The sequence below is a fragment of the Limanda limanda genome, chromosome 8 (assembly GCF_963576545.1).
Source record: "Limanda limanda chromosome 8, fLimLim1.1, whole genome shotgun sequence".
NCBI classification, from domain to species: domain Eukaryota; kingdom Metazoa; phylum Chordata; class Actinopteri; order Pleuronectiformes; family Pleuronectidae; genus Limanda; species Limanda limanda.
In genome coordinates this window covers 15,803,202-15,824,395 of record NC_083643.1, presented here as the reverse complement: position 1 = coordinate 15,824,395, position 21,194 = coordinate 15,803,202, and the positions used below count along the sequence as shown (strand labels likewise).

At 41.4% G+C, this 21,194-nt stretch overlaps 2 protein-coding genes across 4 annotated transcripts; one reads left to right on the top strand and one right to left on the bottom strand.

Moving 5' to 3' along the window:
• Positions 1-126: 126 nt before the first annotated feature.
• On the bottom strand, positions 127-14,739 carry tbc1d2b (TBC1 domain family, member 2B). Of its 3 annotated transcripts, none has more exons than XM_061076099.1 (13): positions 14,325-14,739; positions 12,525-12,675; positions 10,862-11,036; positions 9,763-9,914; positions 9,356-9,609; positions 7,268-7,699; positions 6,959-7,069; positions 6,576-6,772; positions 5,096-5,590; positions 4,891-5,008; positions 4,463-4,648; positions 3,176-3,297; positions 127-2,411 (listed from the first exon to the last, which is right to left on the bottom strand). In XM_061076099.1, exons 1-13 carry the CDS (start codon positions 14,664-14,666, stop codon positions 2,216-2,218), a joined length of 2,931 nt encoding a protein of 976 aa, XP_060932082.1. In that variant the 5' UTR covers positions 14,667-14,739; the 3' UTR covers positions 127-2,215. The 3 variants fall into 3 exon arrangements, with proteins under 3 accessions (XP_060932082.1, XP_060932081.1, XP_060932080.1); XM_061076098.1 differs by lacking the exon at positions 14,325-14,739 and adding an exon at positions 14,288-14,296; XM_061076097.1 differs by lacking the exon at positions 14,325-14,739 and adding an exon at positions 13,116-13,271.
• A 1,199-nt stretch (positions 14,740-15,938) lies between these two features.
• LOC133008788 (SH2 domain-containing protein 7-like) lies at positions 15,939-20,013 on the top strand. Its single transcript, XM_061076100.1, has 10 exons — positions 15,939-15,955; positions 16,594-16,671; positions 17,163-17,254; positions 17,340-17,455; positions 17,892-18,058; positions 18,223-18,312; positions 18,545-18,710; positions 18,793-18,948; positions 19,029-19,685; positions 19,775-20,013. Coding segments are annotated over exons 1-10 (1,572 nt in total). The 5' UTR covers positions 15,939-15,953; the 3' UTR covers positions 19,823-20,013.
• Positions 20,014-21,194: the final 1,181 nt, after the last annotated feature.

The window sequence follows — 21,194 nt, the reverse complement described above, 5'->3', positions numbered from 1 at the left end:
CACTATGAAACTGAAGCATGAGATGGACAGGCTATGAATAAAGATGACTGGCATGTCTGCTGTTTGGTCTGAAGTGAGGATTACTAAAGCGTTCCTTATAAAATACCTACAGAGGGGACGACAAACTCAGTCAGATGTTTTTTTTATTGAATGTGTGCTACGAAAACATAGAGTAGCGTACGCTCACTTCTGTGACATGGAAGCTTTAACTTTATACTGAGTAACAAAGAAAAAAGTAATGTAGAGATTTACAAACAAATCAATTGAGTGCTTAATAATATTCTGACACTTTAGGGATATGAAAAGAAAAAGAGGACAAAAAGATAACCTGAAGAGCAGAGGGTAGCTGTACATGTAGCTTATTCAATACGAAAATAAAATGACAAAACATGAACAATGCAATTTAACAAGCATCAGAACAAGTGGCCGTGCATTGAAATAGAAGTGAACATTGACATTATGAGTGGAAGTTCAGAGAAAGTGAATTTTTTAGCTTAAACTGAACAATTTCTAGAGAGACCTGCTCTCATGAGGATCATTTCATTTCATTTGAACCTAGTTTTTTCAATCTACATTTCTATTTTAATTACAATTGGAACAAAGAAAAGAGAACAGGGTACATTCTGATGCAAACAAAGCTCTGTAAATACAAGTAAAAGAAAGATAAGTCATAAGTTGTAAACAATACATCAGCGAACGAGGGAGAAGGCTACATGTCCAAACCTCGTAGATTTCAAATAACAATAACAAAATCTTGTTTAGCCAAATGAAAAAATGGTTCTTTTGTGTTTGTAGAATATTTTTAGACTGTGGTTAGTTGAACAGCATGAATCACAAACCAGATGGTCACAGTGCTGGAGAGGAAACCGTCATGTCTTAGTACCTGGATGTGGAGGAGAGACAGCTGTTGCCACGTTAAACAATCTCCATAGATGACAAATCATATCATCAACTCATTCTCACACAACAACCACACTGAAAAAGTGACTTCTCATCCTGAACTGAGGTCCAGCACAGTGATCGGTACCTGTGGACGAGTGTAAACACTGGACAGAGACCTATGTTGTACTGCCACACTGTGGACAAAGAATGCAAATACATCAGCAATTTGAGATTAGGCTCAGGAATCCCAGCATATGAAATAAAATGATGTCAAAAGTATGAAAAACACTCTTATCTTTGGGGAAAAGACAAATTACTGAAACCTAAATAAAACATTAAGAGTAGAACTCTGTGTCAGAGGTAAATTACACGTTTTAAAGAAGTTATAATAAAATACTCAGGTTAACAGAAATCCACGAATATGGGTGATATTATTAAATGTTCTCCGGACAAGGTCCAGAGGCTGTAACACAGCTTCACCCAAGTTTAAGTGCAAATGTAGATGCACATCACTTTGACCTTTAAGACTTTTCTTTGGAATATGTAAATATTGAGTTGTATTTAGAATAAAGTAATTTGAAAGCATTGAAAATTAAATAATTCTGCCGAATACAGACAGATGATATTAAATGGACTTATCATTATTATCTCTTGTTTTTTTAATCTAGATATAAAACATTCCACCTGATTTCCAAAAAACAGGAGTAAGATTTTGTTTTTGATCCCAGGTTTGATCAAAAGAGCTTCTGGACCACACACACACACAACATTGAATGATAAACACCCAACTTTGTGATTTGAAGGCTCTAACACTTTAAGTTTAAGTTTTCAGCATCAATAGTTCATGTTCATCAACAGACAAAAATATGGGTTGTTCAGAACAAGTGGAAAAACGACATTTCAGAGGAAATTTGAGTTGCGATGAAAGGAAAAGAAGAGTAAACAATCATTTCTTCGGTATAAAAATCTCCAACTTATTACAAGATCACAGCCATGATTTAGAAAATACTGATTTGGACTGAAGGGAAAGTTTGAACTTGGCATTGGAGGATAAAGAGATAATAAGACAAACACAGTTTTGGCCGTCAGGTAAACACACAAGCATCCACCAAATAAAGTATATAGGAAATAAGGCAGGAATACTGATAGTAAGCCACACTGCCTGTGACGTTTTTGTCCTTTGACATGATTTCACCTTGACTTTGTATGAAGTCGATTGTTCCAGCATCAATGTGGAGACCAACTCCAACAGATCTTTACGACAGAACATCTCTTTTACAACAGCGACACATCACTGGTGTGTGGAGGAGGTCTCTTCATCTTCAGCTTCAGGTTAATTATCCTCCTCATCGTCGCTGACGAAGCTCCGTCCGTCCTGACTCGACTCCCTCTCCCTGAGGAAGGTCTGTCTGATGGCCTCCAGCTCCGTCAGCTCCAGACGGACCTTCTCCAGGTGGAAGGAGCGGCGGTTCTGGATTTGCCTCATGGGGAACGGGTTCATGTCCCCAAAGGCGATGCTCATCAGCTTCCTGGAAAAAAACAGAGACGATGGAAAAACTGTTGTGTCAGTTTTGGCTGTTTCATATTGTTGTGCTGTGGATAAGAACTGAATTTGACATCCTGTTGTCCCTGTGTTGTGCATCTGTTTTAGGTTACTAAGTGTATTACTTAGTCTAAAAGTGTATTAGATTTAGAATTTGTACCTCTGCCAAGGAATTTGTGTTTTTGTTTGTTTGTTTATATATTTGTTTGCAGGATTACACAAAAACTACTCTGGAGAGGTGGGGCATGGCCCAAGAAAGATAACACATTTTGGGACAGATCTGGATCAGGGGGTGGATCCTGGAATTCTTTTCACTTTCTTCAACATTGCGAGATGTTTGTCAAAATTGTCCTTGATTTCTAAGAGAATAATTCTTGGATCTGGATGAAAAAAATCTGGCAGAAAAGAGAAAATATAAGATTGATATACATGAGTGTGCACTTTGAAGCAGTTCCAAATCAAATTCAGGATCTAGTGAATTTAAATGTGGTTTCATAAGGAGACCGTTGGGCCTTGGCCGAGGTATTCAGTCTACTGAGTGCCCTTCTGGTTGATTCTTGATTATTTAATTCTTAGCTACAGATGCAAACTCATACTGTAGATGAGCCGTATGAGTTTATTTGCTCAGTAACAGAGCATGAGGACACAATCAGCTACTCCAGTGTAGATGACCTTGCTCCTTATTACTGCAGACACACTGGTCTGAGTCACGCTGCAAATACCAAAACAAACAGTTAGCAGTGACTGTACCTTGAATCCACGATTGTTCCTGTGAAGTATCGGAGATATTTGAAGATGGTTGTGGAATCCTGCAACTTCAAAAACTCTTCCTCCTTGTACTTGAAGAGAGCGAGGGCGGAGCGAAATATGATCTGTAGAGGGGAAAGTATCAAAAGCTGTGAAATTCTCCCCTGGACTTTCCTGTGTGAACATAAACGACAATCCCATCATCATCTTTAATATGCAAGGTCTATTTAGAAGAATGGAGATTTTATGACTTTTCGAGGAATGTCTGAAGGTAACAATATTTGAACAAAAAGGGAAGGTTCGCCATTGTTGCATTTGCTTAAATGTGACAGAACCTTAAAAGGTGGAAATAGCTGTAGTGTTGACTGCTCATTTGACTCAAAATGTGTCTTTTATCATATTAAAAGGTTGAAACTCGACATGTTAATATGTTTAAAAAGTCTCACCACGGGACTTTAACTTGTTAGTTTCTTTTGGGCCGCTCTCACTACTCTGACTGCTTCGTTTTCAGTCAATGGAAAAACCCACTGGGCACTACACAGATATTGCCTCACACGGTGGAGACCGAAAATGAAACATAAAATAAAGTGAATACTAAACCTCAGGGGGCAAGAATTACTCCTAAAGACTGCTAATGTTGTCGTATATGCTGGATGTGTCCTGTGACCTAACAAGTTTACCATACGATACAAGAAGATAATAATAATATGCATGTTGGTGCTCTGTCCACAGTTGGGTTGTGTTGCCACCAAAGGGCCAAAACAAGTCCGGGTGTAATGTCGTATTCATTTATTGTGGTTAAAAACTGCAATGTAAAAACCACAGTGCCGACATGTAGCATTGATTTGAACTCATATTAGGGCGAACCTGGCAAATGATAGCGTGATACAGAAACTCATTTTGGTTGTCTATTTTTTAGTGCTTTGTCAGCACTTTTCTAACTGAAAATAGATGTGTGCTGTTGTTGAAAATGAGAATTTATTTAACTTGTAGAACATAGAACCAAAACAAAAAGCTAAAATAGGCTAAAATGCTCAGCAGCTGTATAGTTAGGGGATAATTTCATATGGGCTCCTCTTTTTTAATAACACAAAAGCATTTGACCCACTGTTAATAACAAACGTCTGTAAATAGATGTCTGGCACTATACAAACACAAATGATTTTGAAGTTTGGAGACACAGTGAATTAATATGACGAACAACTAAATGTGCACTTGTGGGAACTTGTTTTACACCCCAACAGAAAGCATGCTATATATAGAAGGAGCAAAACAGCATTTGCCTCTTACCTTTGGACCTTCGTACAGGAAGGCGTCCCAGATCTTGAAGAGGACGCTGCTCACCAGGCTGTCCACGAACACCACCAGGAACCAGTTGAAGGTGATGAGGGAGAAGTCGACCTTGTGCTGCTCAAAGTGGGCGTGAAGCCGCGGCAGTTTCTCTAACATCAGGTCCTTGAACACGCGCTGGTCAACCTGCACAAGCAAGAAAACAGGGAATTTTATTTTCACAGCAGGAGGGAAAACTTCAGAAAAAAATCCAGCAGATAGAAACACTGATCCGTGCACTGCATTCCTGCTCTGGTATGTCATGAGCAGCAGGCTCGATCACATGGATATGACATCACCATCACAAGAAAAGAAAAAAACACTCCTGAGTAGGCAGCAACTTGTCCCATGTTCTCCAGTATCACAGTATATAATTTCAGCTTGTTTACCTGTGAGCCAAGCAGAGTCTTGGTGTAATAGTCTCTCGGCATGAACACTTCCACAATAGCTATGAGGCTCCAGAAGGCGTCCTCTTGGTCCAGATAGAGCAAGGCAATGGCAGCCAGCCTGAGGAAATTCATGCAATAAAAATGAATGGTTACAAGGCATAAGAGGAGAGAAGGAAGAGCAGGAAAACCAAACCCCCCCCAGTACCTGTTCAGTCCCTGACAGTAGCCAATATCTGGGTTCCTCCAGGAGAACGCCATCAAGATGTTCCGGAGTTTCTGGATGCCGCCCGCACTCGGAGAGGAGTAGTGCTTGTTGTTGGGCAAAGTACGCAGCAGGTCCAGCTCGATCTGCTTCGAGGCCGGGTTGGGCTTGTCCCTGGCTACATTCAGTAACGTCTCATAATAGTCCGGCGCCAAATGGTCCCGGAATTTCTTGACGTGGAAGGAGACACACCAGCGCCACACCTGGGACCGGTGCTCGTGCGGCACACCGCAGCGAATCAGGGCTTTGAGCTCAGGGGAGCGCACCAGGTCTCTGTTCATGGTGCTGGCCAGGTAGTTCTCCCACTTTACTCCCACGGACACCTCGTGGTTCGTCATGGACAGCGACTTCAGCTCCAAGGCTCTCACCTTCGCAAACAGCTTCTCCTCCTCCTCCTCTTCCTCAAGCACCGTCTTGAAGCCAAACACGTCGTACTCACTGAGGTTGATTTCAAAACAGAGAAACAAAGTAGAAAAAACTGTCAAGAATCAGTGACGCTCACCTTAATGCAAAAGTTATTTCAACTTAGGCACCTCTGTTCTTTCCAACATGATGTAAGGATTTCCTGAATTTATAAGAACGAGTGCAGTGCCTGTTTAGAATGGGCTGTTTTCTTGTCCTGTGTTTAATTCTCCAGAGCTGCTTCTGATTTATGGATTATTTCTTGTCACACATGAGTCCTCCTCAGATATGAAGTTTTTATAAAACAGTCTATGGTGCAGAGTGAAGTTAGAAAACTTGCTTTATCTGCAGTGATTTTATAATAACTGCTAAATAGTTTGCACAAATATCAGATCCAAGCTCTGTGGATGTTGTTGCCATGACGAAGCTTTGCACCTGTTACTGGTCAGATCTGCCTGTGTCTGATATGGGGAAATAAAAATACATCCTCAAAATAGTTTGATGTAGAGTTTGACCCAGTTACAGAAGTTTGCTTTAGTTTATTCTAGGACATAGAAGAACATGATCCTTGGACAGACTTTTTGCACACTGCCCCACCTCCACCTAATGTTACAGAGCACTGGTCGCCTGTTTAACTTTTTATTAAAAATGAGGATATCGCATGTACATACTGCACCAGATTAAACACTGCACTTCCCTGGACCATTAAGAATACACATGTCAAGTGTGAAGTTGATAAGATGAATGGTTCTCGAGATATGCGTTTCACGGACAGAGAGAGATTCAGAGAGCACTAGATATATTATTAGACTCATTCAGCAGAGCCTGTTTTTCTGGTTTAATAAGTGGGTGTCGCTATTAATCAAGGTACAAAAGGTCTTGTGACTCTCATGCAACAGTGTTGCACATTTATCACAAACACATTTATCCATGATTTGTAAAAGCCCATGTCTACATATAACAGCATGTCCAGGGACTGACACATTGGCTACTGCTGTTTCCTAACATTTAATGGCCATACCTGACAGTGCTTGGTTTGAAGATGGGGTGCTCCTGCTGATCGGAGCCCTCTACCTGCAGAGCATCCTCTAACAATCTGGAAATTACGTCACAGGCAGGGCTCTGCTCCGAAGACGAACACACCGGGTTCTTCACTTCTTGAAGCAGCACCAGATATTTACTCTCCACCTGACACAACTTGGCATCCAGGGCTGTATACTGTAGGCAAGGGAAAAAGCAGAGGGTTACAATAAAGTTTCTGATTGTTAATCATTTTTTCCTGATTTGCACTTCAAGAATGAGGGGGCACCAGCCAGGCTCAACACTGGACTTCCCCTACCACTCAGACTTCCTGTTTCTATTAACAGGAAAATGTACCATTAACCACAAAAGACAAGACAGTACCTTTGCTTCTAAAGCTTTTTCTCTACTCTCTGCATTTCTGCGTAACACTGTCAGCTCCAGGATCTCTTTGTTCAGGAACTTGTTTTGGGATTTGTAGCCTTGAAGACTGTCCTGAAAATAAAAAACACATAGTTTGTCGGGTTAAACAGTGAGAACTTAACCACAAAAAGAAAATAATAGTTGTGGATCATACACTGAAGCTAAAGAAAAACAAACTTTTCCTTGACTACCAATTGATTCCCATAGAATCAGTGCTTATAATCAGCAGCTTCATTGTCTCTCAAAAAAATAAAAAAATTTCCTCTGCACCTTCAGGATGTCCAGCTCCTGCTGCTCTTTGATTGGAGACAGTGAACTTGCATCATTTGGATTTCCACTGTCCTCAAGGCTCTGCTGCGACAGCTTCATGATGACCTCATCCTTAGCCTGGATGGTCTCCATCATCATACCCAGCTGCTCATTCATCTCCCCTACTTTAATCTTCAAGCCTTTCAGCTCCTGTTGCAGGCTCTCCTTCTCCAAGGCGAGACGCTCCATGTGGCCACACAGGGCCTGGATCTGCCCGTCTCTTTCCTGAAGCAGGTTCTCCAGCTGGGCCATGTCTTCCTGGGTTACTTCAGAGGCCTGGGCCGGGGCCTGGTCAGAGGCTGTGGATGGATCAGGAGCCGGGGCGGGACAGCGCACTGTTAGCCGCTCGCTCTGAGACGTCCTGAGAGTCTGCTGCAGAAGTCGAACCAGCTCCTGGGTGATAAAAGACAGACAAGTAAACTTGTCAACACATCAACTTGTAGGGTCACAATGATTTTCTGAAATGACGTTGCCTGGTTCACAGAAAACAGGAATTTGAAGTCATAATATTACAAGAATAAAGTCTTAATTTAACAAGAAAAAGTCATTATATTATGAGAATAAAGAAAAAAACTATTTAGGAAAAAAACACCCAGAACACCCCTACTTAGTTCCACTCTTTCTGGATACAAAATCTTGATTACAGATCTCACCGTTTACTATTAAGTAGTTTAATAATATGTAAAATGTAAAGTCCTATATTTTTTTCAACAGACTTCTTGTATTCTAAATGAATCGCCACAATCTTGCAGCTTACTACTGAAACTGACAACAAAACTCACGGCACAAGGAAGTAAATCTTAAAATGTCTTGATAAACATTGACTCGTTGTGCTAACCAAGCAGCCAAGTGTGTGCTAGTTGGGGTTTCCCACTGTGTTATATGGCAGAGCTGGAAAAAAAAACACCAACACTAATATAATAAAAAATGTGTCGATGCTCATTTGGACCTGGAGTCAGGCTGACCAGAGAAACATGTGACGTTTATCCTCCACTATGCCCACATGACCGCCTCATTCACTTCAACAACAGAGGTGTACCAATATGCTGCACTGAGAAAATGTAGCTAGTGTGCTTCCACAAACACACCCACATGTGTGCTCACACAGATGGAGACACAATATGTCACATGCAACAAATTTGTATTGTATTTCCAGTTACACAGAGACAACCACCAGTTGTCTCCAGAGTCAGTTAGAAAATTCCTGCCTAAGTTGGAGCCGCTGAGTCTTATCTAGGCACACACACACACACACACACACACACACACACACACACACACACACACACACACACACACACACACACACACACACACACACACACACACACACACACACACACACACACACACACACACACACACACACACAGTTAGCTATTCTCTAAACACTAAAAACAAGAACAGGGAACAACACACCGTTGACTGTTTTGAGGAGAACTGTTGTTCCATCAGTTCTTGCTTCAGCATGACTTTACATTTTTTGTCTTCCTGTGTCAGTGAGAGAGTCAGAACTACTCGTAGCTCTAACTCAAACACCACCACCCAAGACTTCAGCTAACTTACCTGAAATACTATTTCAAGCACTAAATTCTGTCTGGTGAAGTGGATGAGTCAGACATTGTGAAGTAAAGTCCTAACAATCTATCATTGAGAAAACCAACGAATTCTTGCTACATCCACTTAGAGATGACACAAGACAGGTTGGACAGAAGACCTTAAATGGACACAAAAAATGTACACTTGATGTTGAATGATAAGAACTACTTAAATAAAATAAACCATCTTTGAGAAAATATATTTGAGATGTTATTGGACGTTTTAGTTTGGTCCCTGTCTCATCCACTAACATGGAGGAGGAGGGGGGTTTAAGATCTGTACTGCATCCAGCAACCAGGGGGCGATCAAGATGATTTGCTATATAAACAGTCATGGCAACATGTTGATATAAAGCGATCAGAATGTTTACATTGTTGAAAATAACTTTTGTTTGTTTAGCAAACACAATAAACCTGTTATTACATCGGGAGAGATAAGGACAGTGTGTACCTTCTGACTGGCGAGCTCATCTCGGAGTTTGGCCTGTTCTTGCTCCATGCGGCTCAGTTCTTCCTGTTGGCTCTGGAGGCGAAGCTGCATCTCAAAAGGTTTGCTGCCGTTGTACTCCACTGGCGAGCTCTCAGCACTGCGCGTCTCAGCACTGCGCCCAAACCTGCCAGAGCCCATCATGTCCCGAAGCAGTGGCTTCCTAGGCCGGGCTGAATTTCGCACAAAGTCAAATGTAAATGCGGATCCCAAGGAATCTGAGAGAGAAGAGAATTTTCTTACTTGTTGCCTCTTATGGAAGAGACTTCAGGAGCTGGATGCAAAAAAAGTATACATTTCTTCTATGGGGAATGTCAGCAGAGTATGAGTATTAAACCAGAAGTGTTTATGGAAACATGAAGTGGACGTACGTCTGAGTGTGTCTGGGTTAGATTTCTGTTCAATGAGGTCCTTGGGCGGGGCGTCCACCATCTCCCACTCCTCTGTGCTGTTGTTACCAGTGTAAAACACACTGCGCCTGTTCTCAGCTCCCCTGCCCTGCCGCAGATAAGACATGGAGTTCCTGACAGAACAAAAACCAGACAGGAGGGTGAGTAAGACCAGGAGTGGAGCTATAGTTACTGCTACTTTGTGCAAGCCGTTCAAATCCACAGACATCACAGACTACCTGCAGGGAACATGAAGTTCTACTCCTTGGTAAATAGTAACATAAGCATAAAGAAATCCTTTTTTAATCTATTAGAGTGTTGCCATAAATTCTGATAATGCTAACGTCTTTTTGAATTAAATACTAATCATTTATATCATCGCATTGGAATAAATGGGAAGCTATGAATCATAGTTATAAAAGCATTCTTTAAAGTGAAAGCAGGTGTAAAAGGGCCACGACAAGTGGGACACTGAAGTTGTCGCCTGCCTCACACCTCGTCAGCAGACACATCCAGCCCCACAACCGTCACACAATAAGGACACAGTTTAACAAGTGTAGCTGCCCACAGAGCCCACGTGATGAATCGCTCTTCACTTAAGGCCTCAATAAGCATCTTCAAACCTCAGGACTCTGCTGTTACAGTAAAGGCTAATTTATGCTAAACGTTAGATATGAGAATTGTTGTTGTGAGGAGTCAACAGCATCGCAGTTGAATTGCTCGCAGTTTCCTGTGCACCTCAACGAGTACAACTCTCTTTCCATCAGAGATGCAAGGCGAATTCAAATGCACATTTCAGTGTGTAGCGTCACTTGAATGTAGGTATTGTGTGGTACCAGAAGGGGAACTGTTGATGTGTCAATGCTGGAGCAACTTGTGAACTGGATGTAACCATTTCCTCTCCTGCTGACACCTTCAAGAAGAACTGAGGAGGTCTTTTGTTTCCTCACCACAGATCTCTAAGGGCCCACGCTGCAGCAGTCAAACTAACTGCACCTGTTCAGCAGGGACTCGAAACAAAGACCTGAAAATGTGATATCTTTTTTCAAAAAACAGTATGTACGATATAGCTGAGCCTTACTTGAGTTCTGTACCCAAGTTTTTGAGCGAGAAGTTGAGAGGGTTGGTGGACACAGCGGAGGCTCCTCTGGCCGTCTGAATCCCCACCATCGACCCGTCCTCTGTCTCTGTCTCCATGGCAAAGTCGCTGCGGACCTTCTCCATGCTGTCGCTCAGCTTCTCAAAGACGTAACCATCTGAAGTGCAACACAGAGACGAAGATCAAAACTACAGCACTCGCCTCACCACTACTCCTTCTTAGGATCTAGGATTCATCTTATTATTTTTAGATTAAATGACACCAAAGGATTGCAAAATAAAGCAAAAGCAATATCTGGTGTTACCCACAAAGCTATTTACAGCAGGATACATGCCTGTGGGTTCATGGGCAACTCTCTAAAAATCACTGTGTAACATTTCTAAGCCCAGCATGCTGAATATACATTTTTCGTCTTTGTATGAAACTAACTTTGAAGATGTTATTTAAACGTAGTTTAAAAGGAAAGTGGTCGCAAATGTCAACAACGCTTTGTACGTACTTGTGTGTTATCACAAATGTGTGTTTGTAATTTAAGTAATTTGAAATCGTTTTACAGATGCACACTTCCAAACCTGAACAGCCTTTTTTAACTTGGTTGTAACACTGTTTCCCCCTGAGACTCCAAAAGTGTTTTGTGGAGTCAAACCCTTCACCCACCCTCCATCGGCACAGTGGTGAGTAGATAATGAGAGAATTTAAATTTTTGGGGGGTGAGCTATCCCTTTAAGACATTATTCTTAATACGACACTATCATGTGAACAGCATGTTCTGATCTTATCCCAGATAAACATAATTCAATTTAGGCATGTGGAATATTCTAATCTTAGATAATAACGTCCTGCTGGAGTTTTCACATCATTGTGCGACAACAACATTCAACAGTTGCCAAATGCTTGAGGACGCATTGTCCTGAGTTCCAGTGTAAGCAAGCCGTAGCCTTATCAGACTATGCTCTGTAACATGTTGCTCTATGAAGCTCTAAAAATACATTGTACTGTAAATGCTACTGGTCTGGATTTATTCTGACATGATTCAGCATCAGATGTTTGTGAGTAAACATTGCAAACAGCAAGCAGGATACACGATAGAGCACTGAACTCCGGAGATCAGCAAATTGATGATGTTTTAAATTAAAAACGTGTGATCTCCGCAGCAGAGTTAATATGCTATGATCTGTCTTTGCTGCTCCACCCCTCACTAGAACAAGCTGGAGGATTGGTTTCAGTTGTGATCGCAGAGAATCTCTCTCTGCGTTGTTCATGTGTGAAAGGAAACCTCTGGAGAAAGTCCAGACCCAAGTCTCCAGAGTTCCTCTTGAGGCTGATGGTATTTGATTCTGTCAATGCATTCACTTTTAAACACACACTAGATTAAAAAACTTATGTGAACTCTTTTCTGTCCACCTGTGTTGATCTTTCATTTAATCAATGCTCGATAAAACCACTCCTACATTCTCTCACTGTTAAAACTTGGGAACCTGGCCACAAAATAACTCGACTGGTGTTTGCAGCAGTTGTGTCAACATCAACCCATCAGATAGAGGTGTTTACTTTCAGCTGGTGCCTGGACATGATGAAACAGAGCAGGGACGTGTCCGCTGAGTACATTCACACTGTGTGTACCTGTGTGTGTGTGTCTGCCTACCATTGTCTTTGCCGACCAGGCCGGTGGGAGGGTAGGCCAGGGTCGGGGAGCTCCAGCTGTCTCTCTGACCGGAGCTCCGGGTGCTGCTGTACTCCCAACGCTTCTGCTGCAGCTGCTGGAGCCAGAAGTTCATCACCTGCCTGCTGGGGGCCTGGAGACACAATCACAACAACACAAACAAGAGTTTTCAGACGACCTGTGGATAAAGTCAGGAGAATTTCGTTATTCGAATTCTTATCATCACAAACTGTCTAGACATCTTCATCAGTGTCTTATAGGTGCGTCACCCCTTTATCGCCGGGAGATATTTGTTTTCTTGTTAATTTTTCATCTGTTGCGTGTTAGAAGCGTCAACAACCCCCCAAACAGAGAAAGCCTGCAGATAATCCAGAGGCTCTCAATCAGACATTTGTGCGTTCACACATGCACCTCCCCCTGAGAAAGTGCTGAGAATCTCCAGACTTCAGTGCATGCCTGAAAGCACAAAAGGTGATTCACTTACGGATAAAAAACAAACACTCCCATTAGTCTCAGAGGGCCAAGTGTTTGCCCAGTAGGTGTTTTGAGTTCAAAGATTAAATGACAACTCACACAAACACACATCAATAGTAATGGAACGAAATCCTGTCTGGATGCAAGATAACAGCTGTGGAGTCAAATTGAACTTATGAAACAGTTTAAATAGCAGGTTACTAAAAAGATCTGTCACGTGAAGGAGGCGCAGATCCTGGTTTCAGTCTCTGTTCCTGCCTCAGGCCATGCAGGCGGGCCTGGTGTTAACCATTCACTCCATCTGCTCCAGCCTGGGCAGCAGCCGGGAGGAGTGAGGCCACAGGGCCCTGGTTTGGCACTGACCCCGGTCACAAGTCACATGACAGCAGGCAGCAGAGGGGGGCGTCACAAGAGACACTTTTATAGAGACTATGGCTGTGACACTTTTATATAAAGTCTATGGCTGTGACTCTTTTAGGTCTATGGCTGTGACACTTTTATATAAAGTCTATGGCTGTGACACTTTTGTATACAGTCTATGACTGTGACACTTTTATATAAAGTCTATGGCTCTGACACTTTTATATAAAGTCTATGACTGTGACACTTTTGTATACAGTCTATGGCTGTGACACTTTTATATAAAGTCTATGACTGTGACACTTTTATATACAGTCTATGGCTGTGACACTTTTATATACAGTCTATTGCTATGACACTTATATAGAGACTATGGCTGTGACACTTTTATATACAATCTATGGCTGTGACACTTTTATATAACGTCTATGGCTGTGACACTTTTATATAAAGTCTATGACTGTGACACTTTTATATACTGTCTATGGCTGTGACACTTTTATATAAAGTCTATGGCTGTGACTCTTCTAAGTCTATGGCTGTGACACTTTTGTATACGGTCTATGGCTGTGACACTTTTATATAGAGACTATGGCTGTGACACTTTTATATAGAGTCTATGGCTGTGACACTTTTATATAAAGTCTATGGCTGTGACTCTTCTAAGTCTATGGCTGTGACACTTTTATATAACATCTATGGGCTCACGTGCACTTGAAACTATGTTTAAAAGTAAACAGACGGATCTGGAAGACATGACACTTGCAGATTTCCTTCACAGTGACTAAACGATGTGAGACCAGATGACTGTGCCCAGTGTGAATGGGTGTGTCTGCGTCCCCTCCCTCAGAGGAGGAAGTGAGGAATCACAGCCTCATGCAGCGAGGAGCCCTCCCACCTCCAGCTCCTACCTTCAGGAGGAACTCTACCTTCAGGAGGAACTCTTACCTTCAGGAGGAACTCCTTCCCGGCGGTGCGGATCTCGAACTGTCCCTCGTCCCCCTCCACGTCGTAGCAGAAGCACGCGTCCCCCACCTCGATGTGTCCCAGCGGCAGCGCGTCCTGCGGAGTCTTGAAGTAGTACAAGTAGCACTTCCTCGGGTCGTACACGAACCACCTCGGCTTGTAGCCCCTCAGCGGCCCCTTGCCGGACAGCTTGTTCAGGTAGCCGCACAGCCGGGAGGCCTGCTCCCTGGCGCCCTCCACCTCGGCCACGTCCATGGACCTGGCGGCGGTGATCCGCGGGGCCGCGCCCGGGATCGCGCCGCTGCCATCCTCCTCTTCGTGCATCTTTCCCCAACTTTCCTCTTCTTCTTCTTCGACTTCTCTGTGCAGCGGCGGATGCCCACTGCTGCTTCCATCCGCATGACTCTCTGCCTCCTGCCCCGGGGCAGCACGGGAGATGTAGTTCACTTCAGTAGTGTAGTTCGTGTGCGAGGCAGGAGCACCGCTGGGTGGTGCTGTTTCACCATAGACTGTATATATTCATGTGTTTCACAACGACAGCAGCAAGGTGACTTGTTTCTTATTTTTCTAGTTTTGATTACAACAATGTGCAAAAAATAACAAATGTTAACGTTCAGTATAAATAAAATGTAATTATATAAAAATATAAAAAATTAGTTAAGTTATAATTAAATTTGTATAAAATATCTTCTTCCTTGGGTCATGGCCCACCCATCCACAAAACTTAATGGATAGCATTTGAGTGTTGTTTTTGTGTAATCAACAAATAAACAAACAAACGCAATGGCCAAAACATGACCTTTTTGGTGGAGGTAATAATACACATAATACACAAAAAGTAAAAAAGAAATCGAATAGACTACATTTTGATGCTAGGGGATAACTGAAAGTGAAATGAAATATAAAGTATTTATATGAAAATATTTAACTTGTTACCTGCTTTTATAGTTTTTTGTTTTGTGGGATGTAAAATTGAATCAGCGTATCGTCTGAAATCCCCACTGAGTTCTACAAAGTTTCCTACAGGTTGAGAGAAAAGTAGCTAAAAGTAACTAATATTAAAATGCTTAAGTTTAACAGTTTAATGATACAAGCTCTAACATCATCAAGACTTTGTAGTTTTACTGCACCTTCGAAGTGATATAGTCTCAATCTGTAAAGTACCCCTGTAACTAAACAGCTATAGATAAATGTAATCGTAAAATTAACCATGTGTGATACTGGATGAACAAGCTGTTCAAGATGCTTTAGAGTTGCAATCTTGTTATAACATGATTCATGTGAGAAAGAATAGTAGATAGGTGGTCTATGTCTGGAAGTGCACCTACACATTGTCCCCAAACTCTTTTATATAACTGTAATGCAGTTTTGCCCATGGTTTAAAGGAAAGTGTAAGAAAAACTGATGCGGTGCTTTTGCTCTGACATTTAACAGGCATCAACAGACTTGTGACCTTCTAAAGACCCACATCCTCCTCTTGGGTATGTCGCCACAAGACTGTAAAAAGATCTTAAACCGCCTCCTGGCTGGCAACTGTCTAATGAGACAAATCTGCCTCTTTTTTCTACATCTATCAGAAAATACTGTACTGCACTGCAACTGTTGAAAAACATGTACGTCTATGTTACTTCTGCATTGTTAACAATTCATTATGTGTACATTTACATAATATACACAAATAGTGATTATATGGTAATTTACAAACACAACAGAGACAGCATTTGACCCCAAAGCTGTTCACACCCCCAGAGGAGCAGATGGTGACTCACAGAGACATTTAAAACCAGAAGACAGCGCCTTTAAAGATGATTTTGATATTCTATGTCCTGGTGTGTTGCAATACTTAGTCATACAAGGAACAAACTGTATGTACAGTATGTCCTTAGTGGTAGGGCTGCTATTTGTTTCCTCTTCATGTCATGATAGCATTGAAAGATGAAGTCGTCTGAATTTTTTTTTTTTTTTTAAAGCAAGTGACTATGTCCCTCGCAGGACTGTAATAAATTAAATACATCTTTAAGTGTTATGGCCTTAGCTTCAACGAGGGGGCCGATGGGAGAAGAGTGGGAATTTTGGGTGGATCACAAACCTCTAACTGAAATTGAAAGTATTTTGTAATAATATAAACATAAACACTATCAAAACCACATTGATCGCAGATGTTTTATCAGTTGAATTTACAATATTAAAATCCAGTCTCATCCCGCTCAGTATGACACAGACTGTTTCTGGTTATTGTTCTCCCCCACAGGAAGTTCCTATACTGCTCCTCGCCATGGAGCTGGAACTGCTGGAGGGGAATCATGACAAGCTTTCTCAGCAGTGGAGGGTATGAGTATGTATTTATGACAAACATGGCTGGGAAAATATCTGATTTAATTTGGGTTGTGACTTCCAATGTCTTTGCAAGTTTTTGTAAGATATTTCCACTCCTTCGTACCTGCCTCAACAACTATAACCAGAATGTATTGTAAAACCAAATGAGGTGAACACAAGAGATCAACATGGTGACGCAGCTCAGCTCCCATTACTACAGTAAATCAAACAGTCTGTGGGTAAAACAACCTCCTCTCTGCAAATGAATGCAGTCATGTGCACAAACCACATTTTCTGTACAGCTCTTTTTCCGTCTCTCTTCAGGAAGCTCTTGTTTGTTCAGCCGCCTCTTTCATGCAAATGAGACGTACAAACTGTTATTGTGTCATTGCCGAGCATCACTGCTTTCCAAGCCGGTGGAAAAAAGTGTGTAATTCTAAATGTCATCTGTCTATATCTCCTCATGTTTGGAGTTGAACTCCCTCAGAACACCTTTGATTGCAGATCACAGGCTAATGAGAAGGTGAGAGAAGGGTTTTTAATGTTTGCTGAAATGGCTCCAGGTTCAAACCCCACACGGTCAGTCTCAAGAGCAGGTATGAACTCTATCAAGAAACAACAGCATCAGAGCTTTATATCTAAACGAGAAAGAATCAGTGTTCATTTCTTTTCTTTTCCTAGAGGTTGAGAGGTGCGCACTGTACGGGAGACCAAAACCCAGATTGGAAAAGATCTTCCCAGGGCCGAGGGATCCCAAATCACCCTCCTTCAGTAATTGTCTGAATTTTTTCTTCAAGGTAAGAACACTTCTTTAATAAACACTCACTTATCTCATCTAAAGAAAAAAATCAAATAACATCAGCAGGGGAGAAAGTCTACTATTACTTAAATTTTACTATTTTAAATCTACTTTTATCATTTAAATTTAGATAGTCTTTGAATGAATAGGGAATACAGCATTATTTTTAAAGTCAGCGAGTTCTTTGAACATTTTGGATTCCGCATGGATTTGTAATTAAACAGTTAATACATGTTATACGGTATTAAAAAGTTGCACATGTGACGAACAGTGAACAGTTTTTCCTGTAGCAGTGATGAGATCATCGAGCTGCTTTGAATTTCTGGTTGACACCTCCTGGAAAATAAACAAATGAGTTCTGGTGGAGCCTTGTTTTGTATGTTAGGAGACAAAAACAGGCTGTCGTCACTGAATGTCTGTGCGGCTCTGATTAGGACCGAGTGAGGATGGAGCCCAGAGAAAAACTCAGGAGTTCTCACGCTGAAGTGGCCCAAGGAAAACTGAGGGAACTGGCATCAAAGTGGTTCCTAGAGACTCAAGTGCCCCACATCGTCCAAAATGGTTTATTTCCCACCTGGTTCCTGGGCTTCATCACCAGAAAGTAAGTATCGATTGAGGAAAGCGTGTTCACTTTCTTTGGACATAAGCCACCTTTCTTTCTCTTTTTGAATCTACCCCTCTGTTCCTTTAAAACATTTACATCATGAATGTTTACAAAAAAGTATTGAGTATTAACTTTTGTGTCTTTTCTACTTTTATCTACAGCACCGCTGAAGACATACTCAGAGAAAAGGAGCCGGGCTGTTTCCTGGTCCGTCTCAGTGATAAGGCCATCGGGTACATACTCTCCTATAAGTAAGTAATGACTTAGGGAAAAAATTGTGTTGTGTTGTGTGGGTTGTTGTGTGTTTCTATATTATTTCAGTAACTTCCTCTTAACTCCAATGCAAATTGTTATCATTTGATTTTTAGAATCCGAGAAATAAGCATACATTTTCATATTTTTGACGCAAAATTGAATCAACTGAACAATGATGTATTGCGCAGAGACTTGAGACTCAAACAAACGTTTTTTTTATTGTTGCAGAGGCCAAGATCGGTGTCGACACTTTGTGATAAACCAAAATGAAGAAGGGCAGTTTGTAGTCTGCGGAGACAATAAGGGACATGACACGATACATTTGCTAATAAACTTCTACACGTCGAGCCCCATCGAACCGTTTGGAGAATTTCTGACATCTTCCTGTTCTGAGGTGATTTTTGGTTACTTTCTTTGGGTAAAATTGATCCAGAATGAATAGGTCTGACTTTTTTTGTTTTTTTGCATTCATGCAGGTACTGAACGAAGAGCTGTACGATACCATCCAGATCTCTCAAAAAGAAAAACCTGTGGCTTTCGTCAGAGCGGGCAAGAATGTGCCAAAACAACGGATTGACTTGCCCGCTGAGCGGCCACGCACCCAGCCAAGACAGAGCAACAGAACACTAGAGGTGAGTACAGTTTAAGTAAATGAAGAAGAATCAGTAACTCTGAGCAGATTTTAAAAAAGATGGCTTGTTGTGTCAACCAGGAAGTACCGCCTTTGCCTCTGAGGAACAGGCTCTTCGACATCGGCCCGCCGCACAACCAGGACGGTGTTTTGTACGCTCAGCTCAGGAAGCAGTCACCCAGGGATAAACCAAGATCCCAGCACATCTTTCAGGGCCATTTACCTGGAGACAATCCAGCAAGGCCCGAGAGATCCACCAGCCAGAATCAGACTATCAGTCGGTGTAGTCCTCCATCAGGACAAGGATCGTCTCTATACCCCCAACTCAGCCTGCCAGAGAGCAGCAATGGAAGGTCTCGACCGGACTACAGCTCTGACGGGGAGCATTTTTTCAGGTTGACTACACCCCCACACACCCCACCAAGACTTTCCCCCAAGCCCGTCAGACAAGTCACGCGCAGTCTCCCACGGTTAGACCCATGCGGTCTAGAACCTGCCCTTTATTACCTAGCTGGTAAATCTGGCTGCCCACACAGTGCAGTGTCTGAGACCAGCTCAGAGACATCCGAGCAGAGCAGCGAGTCACCGTACGCTGAGGTCGCTGGTCTGGCCCTCTTCAGTCACCTCCCTGGAGACAACACATACGAGCTGATTCCTGTGCACAAGGACTCAGTTGATCCGGAAACCGGCAATAACACTTACGAGCCTCTGGAGGACCTCAGACCCAAGAGATTAAAGGTTAGCAATGTATTCAAATTTCATTCAAATTCTTAATTCTTCACATATAGTTGTCATTCATCATGTTTAATAATGAAAATCTTCTGCAGAATGAGAAACGCAAATGGCATTTCCCTGAGGCCCTGAGGAAATGGTGAAGAGGCTCAGTCACCAGCCGCTGAAGGACCTGTTGACTCCTGCTAACCTGACACTACTGTGCTACTAATATACAACCTGTGACAACTTATTTTATATGTTCAACGTAGACTTATGTGTTCATAGATATTCAAATGTCTTTTTGTTTTGATTGTATTTATTTAAAGATTATGATGTATTTGCATTTTCCAGATGAGCCAAATAAAAGGCACACTGTGTACCGAACTTTTCCAAAACAACTTATTTAACACAAATCAATACATGGATCGATAGTGAAATTGTGTTTCCTCGAGACTTATTTTATTTCAACAGTTTATGATGTGCAGTGAAATGTAGTTTATTCAATGGGCTCTATGATTTTCTGGTTTCTCCGAGTTTGGGGGTAAAAGGAGATATGTTGCAGTTAAAAAGACATCAGTGTAAATATATTTCCTAATATGAAATACAAATTCAAACCAGCTGCACCAAATTTCACACACTTATAAATTGCAGTTCGATAAACATACCTGGTTTTTTTTCAACAAGATGCATGTATTATTCCTTGGGAAACTGATGAATGTTTACAACACTGAGAATTAACAGCCTATCTTGCAATTTTAAAGAAAGTTAAGCACCTACAAGTACCTATCCTAGTAATACATGATTAGGTCATGATGATAAAGGGGAAATTCTACAAAACCCTCATGTGTGAGGCTATTGTATTTAACACTTCACTAACGGGAAACAGGATTTGCATAAAGATTTCGAATGTCTGTATATGACAGCAATGAAGAGAAAAGATCAAATGTCTCTTTTATTATTCTCTTTTCATTCGCAATTACAGTTGTTGTGATCTAAGTAGAATTTCTGTGAAGATAAAACTTCAATAACAATATTTAGATACTTCTGAAACTTTCACAGTTGAGGATCTTGATGATAAAGTGTCAATGGGTAACAGAAGTTAGTCTTTCTCATAAAGACAAAGAAGATGCCATACCTGCCTCATCATCTATGATGAGTTTGTGCGATTTACACATTTTAATGCAAAATAAGAGAAACACTGAATCATATGTGCTGTGATGTGAATTACAATAACTCAAAAAAGCATTTCCCCTACTGGTAAATCCCCATAAATGTAACATTCACAAGGACATAAACATGTACCGGTAGTTAATTGTGTTAACTCACTCTAATATAGTGTATAAGGCTTATAAACAGATATTAGGCTAGTTAATTAAAGTAAGTTAATAAATGACTCTTAACACATTTAACAGACTATTCATTACAATACTCATCCTCAATAATAACTTGTTTTAAACTGTTTACAAATGTGTTAAGAAAGTTGTGAAGCCATGTTAAAGTTGAATCTTGTTCTCAGAAATAGTAAAAAATTAA

Bases quoted from the DNA above. Each gene is read 5' to 3' on its own strand.
- tbc1d2b (XM_061076099.1), bottom strand. From the start codon at position 14,666: ATGCACGAAGAGGAGGATGGCAGCGGCGCGATCCCGGGCGCGGCCCCG. The intron at 12,676-14,324 runs GTAAGAGTTCCT...TTGTGTCTCCAG, and splicing joins GGAAGGAGTTCCTCCTGAAG to GCCCCCAGCAGGCAGGTGAT. The intron at 3,298-4,462 runs GTAAGAGGCAAA...TCCCCTCTACAG, and splicing joins TCCTGTACGAAGGTCCAAAG to ATCATATTTCGCTCCGCCCT.
- LOC133008788 (XM_061076100.1), top strand. The intron at 18,313-18,544 runs GTAAGTAATGAC...TTATTGTTGCAG, and splicing joins GGGTACATACTCTCCTATAA to AGGCCAAGATCGGTGTCGAC. The intron at 19,686-19,774 runs GTTAGCAATGTA...AATCTTCTGCAG, and splicing joins TCAGACCCAAGAGATTAAAG to AATGAGAAACGCAAATGGCA.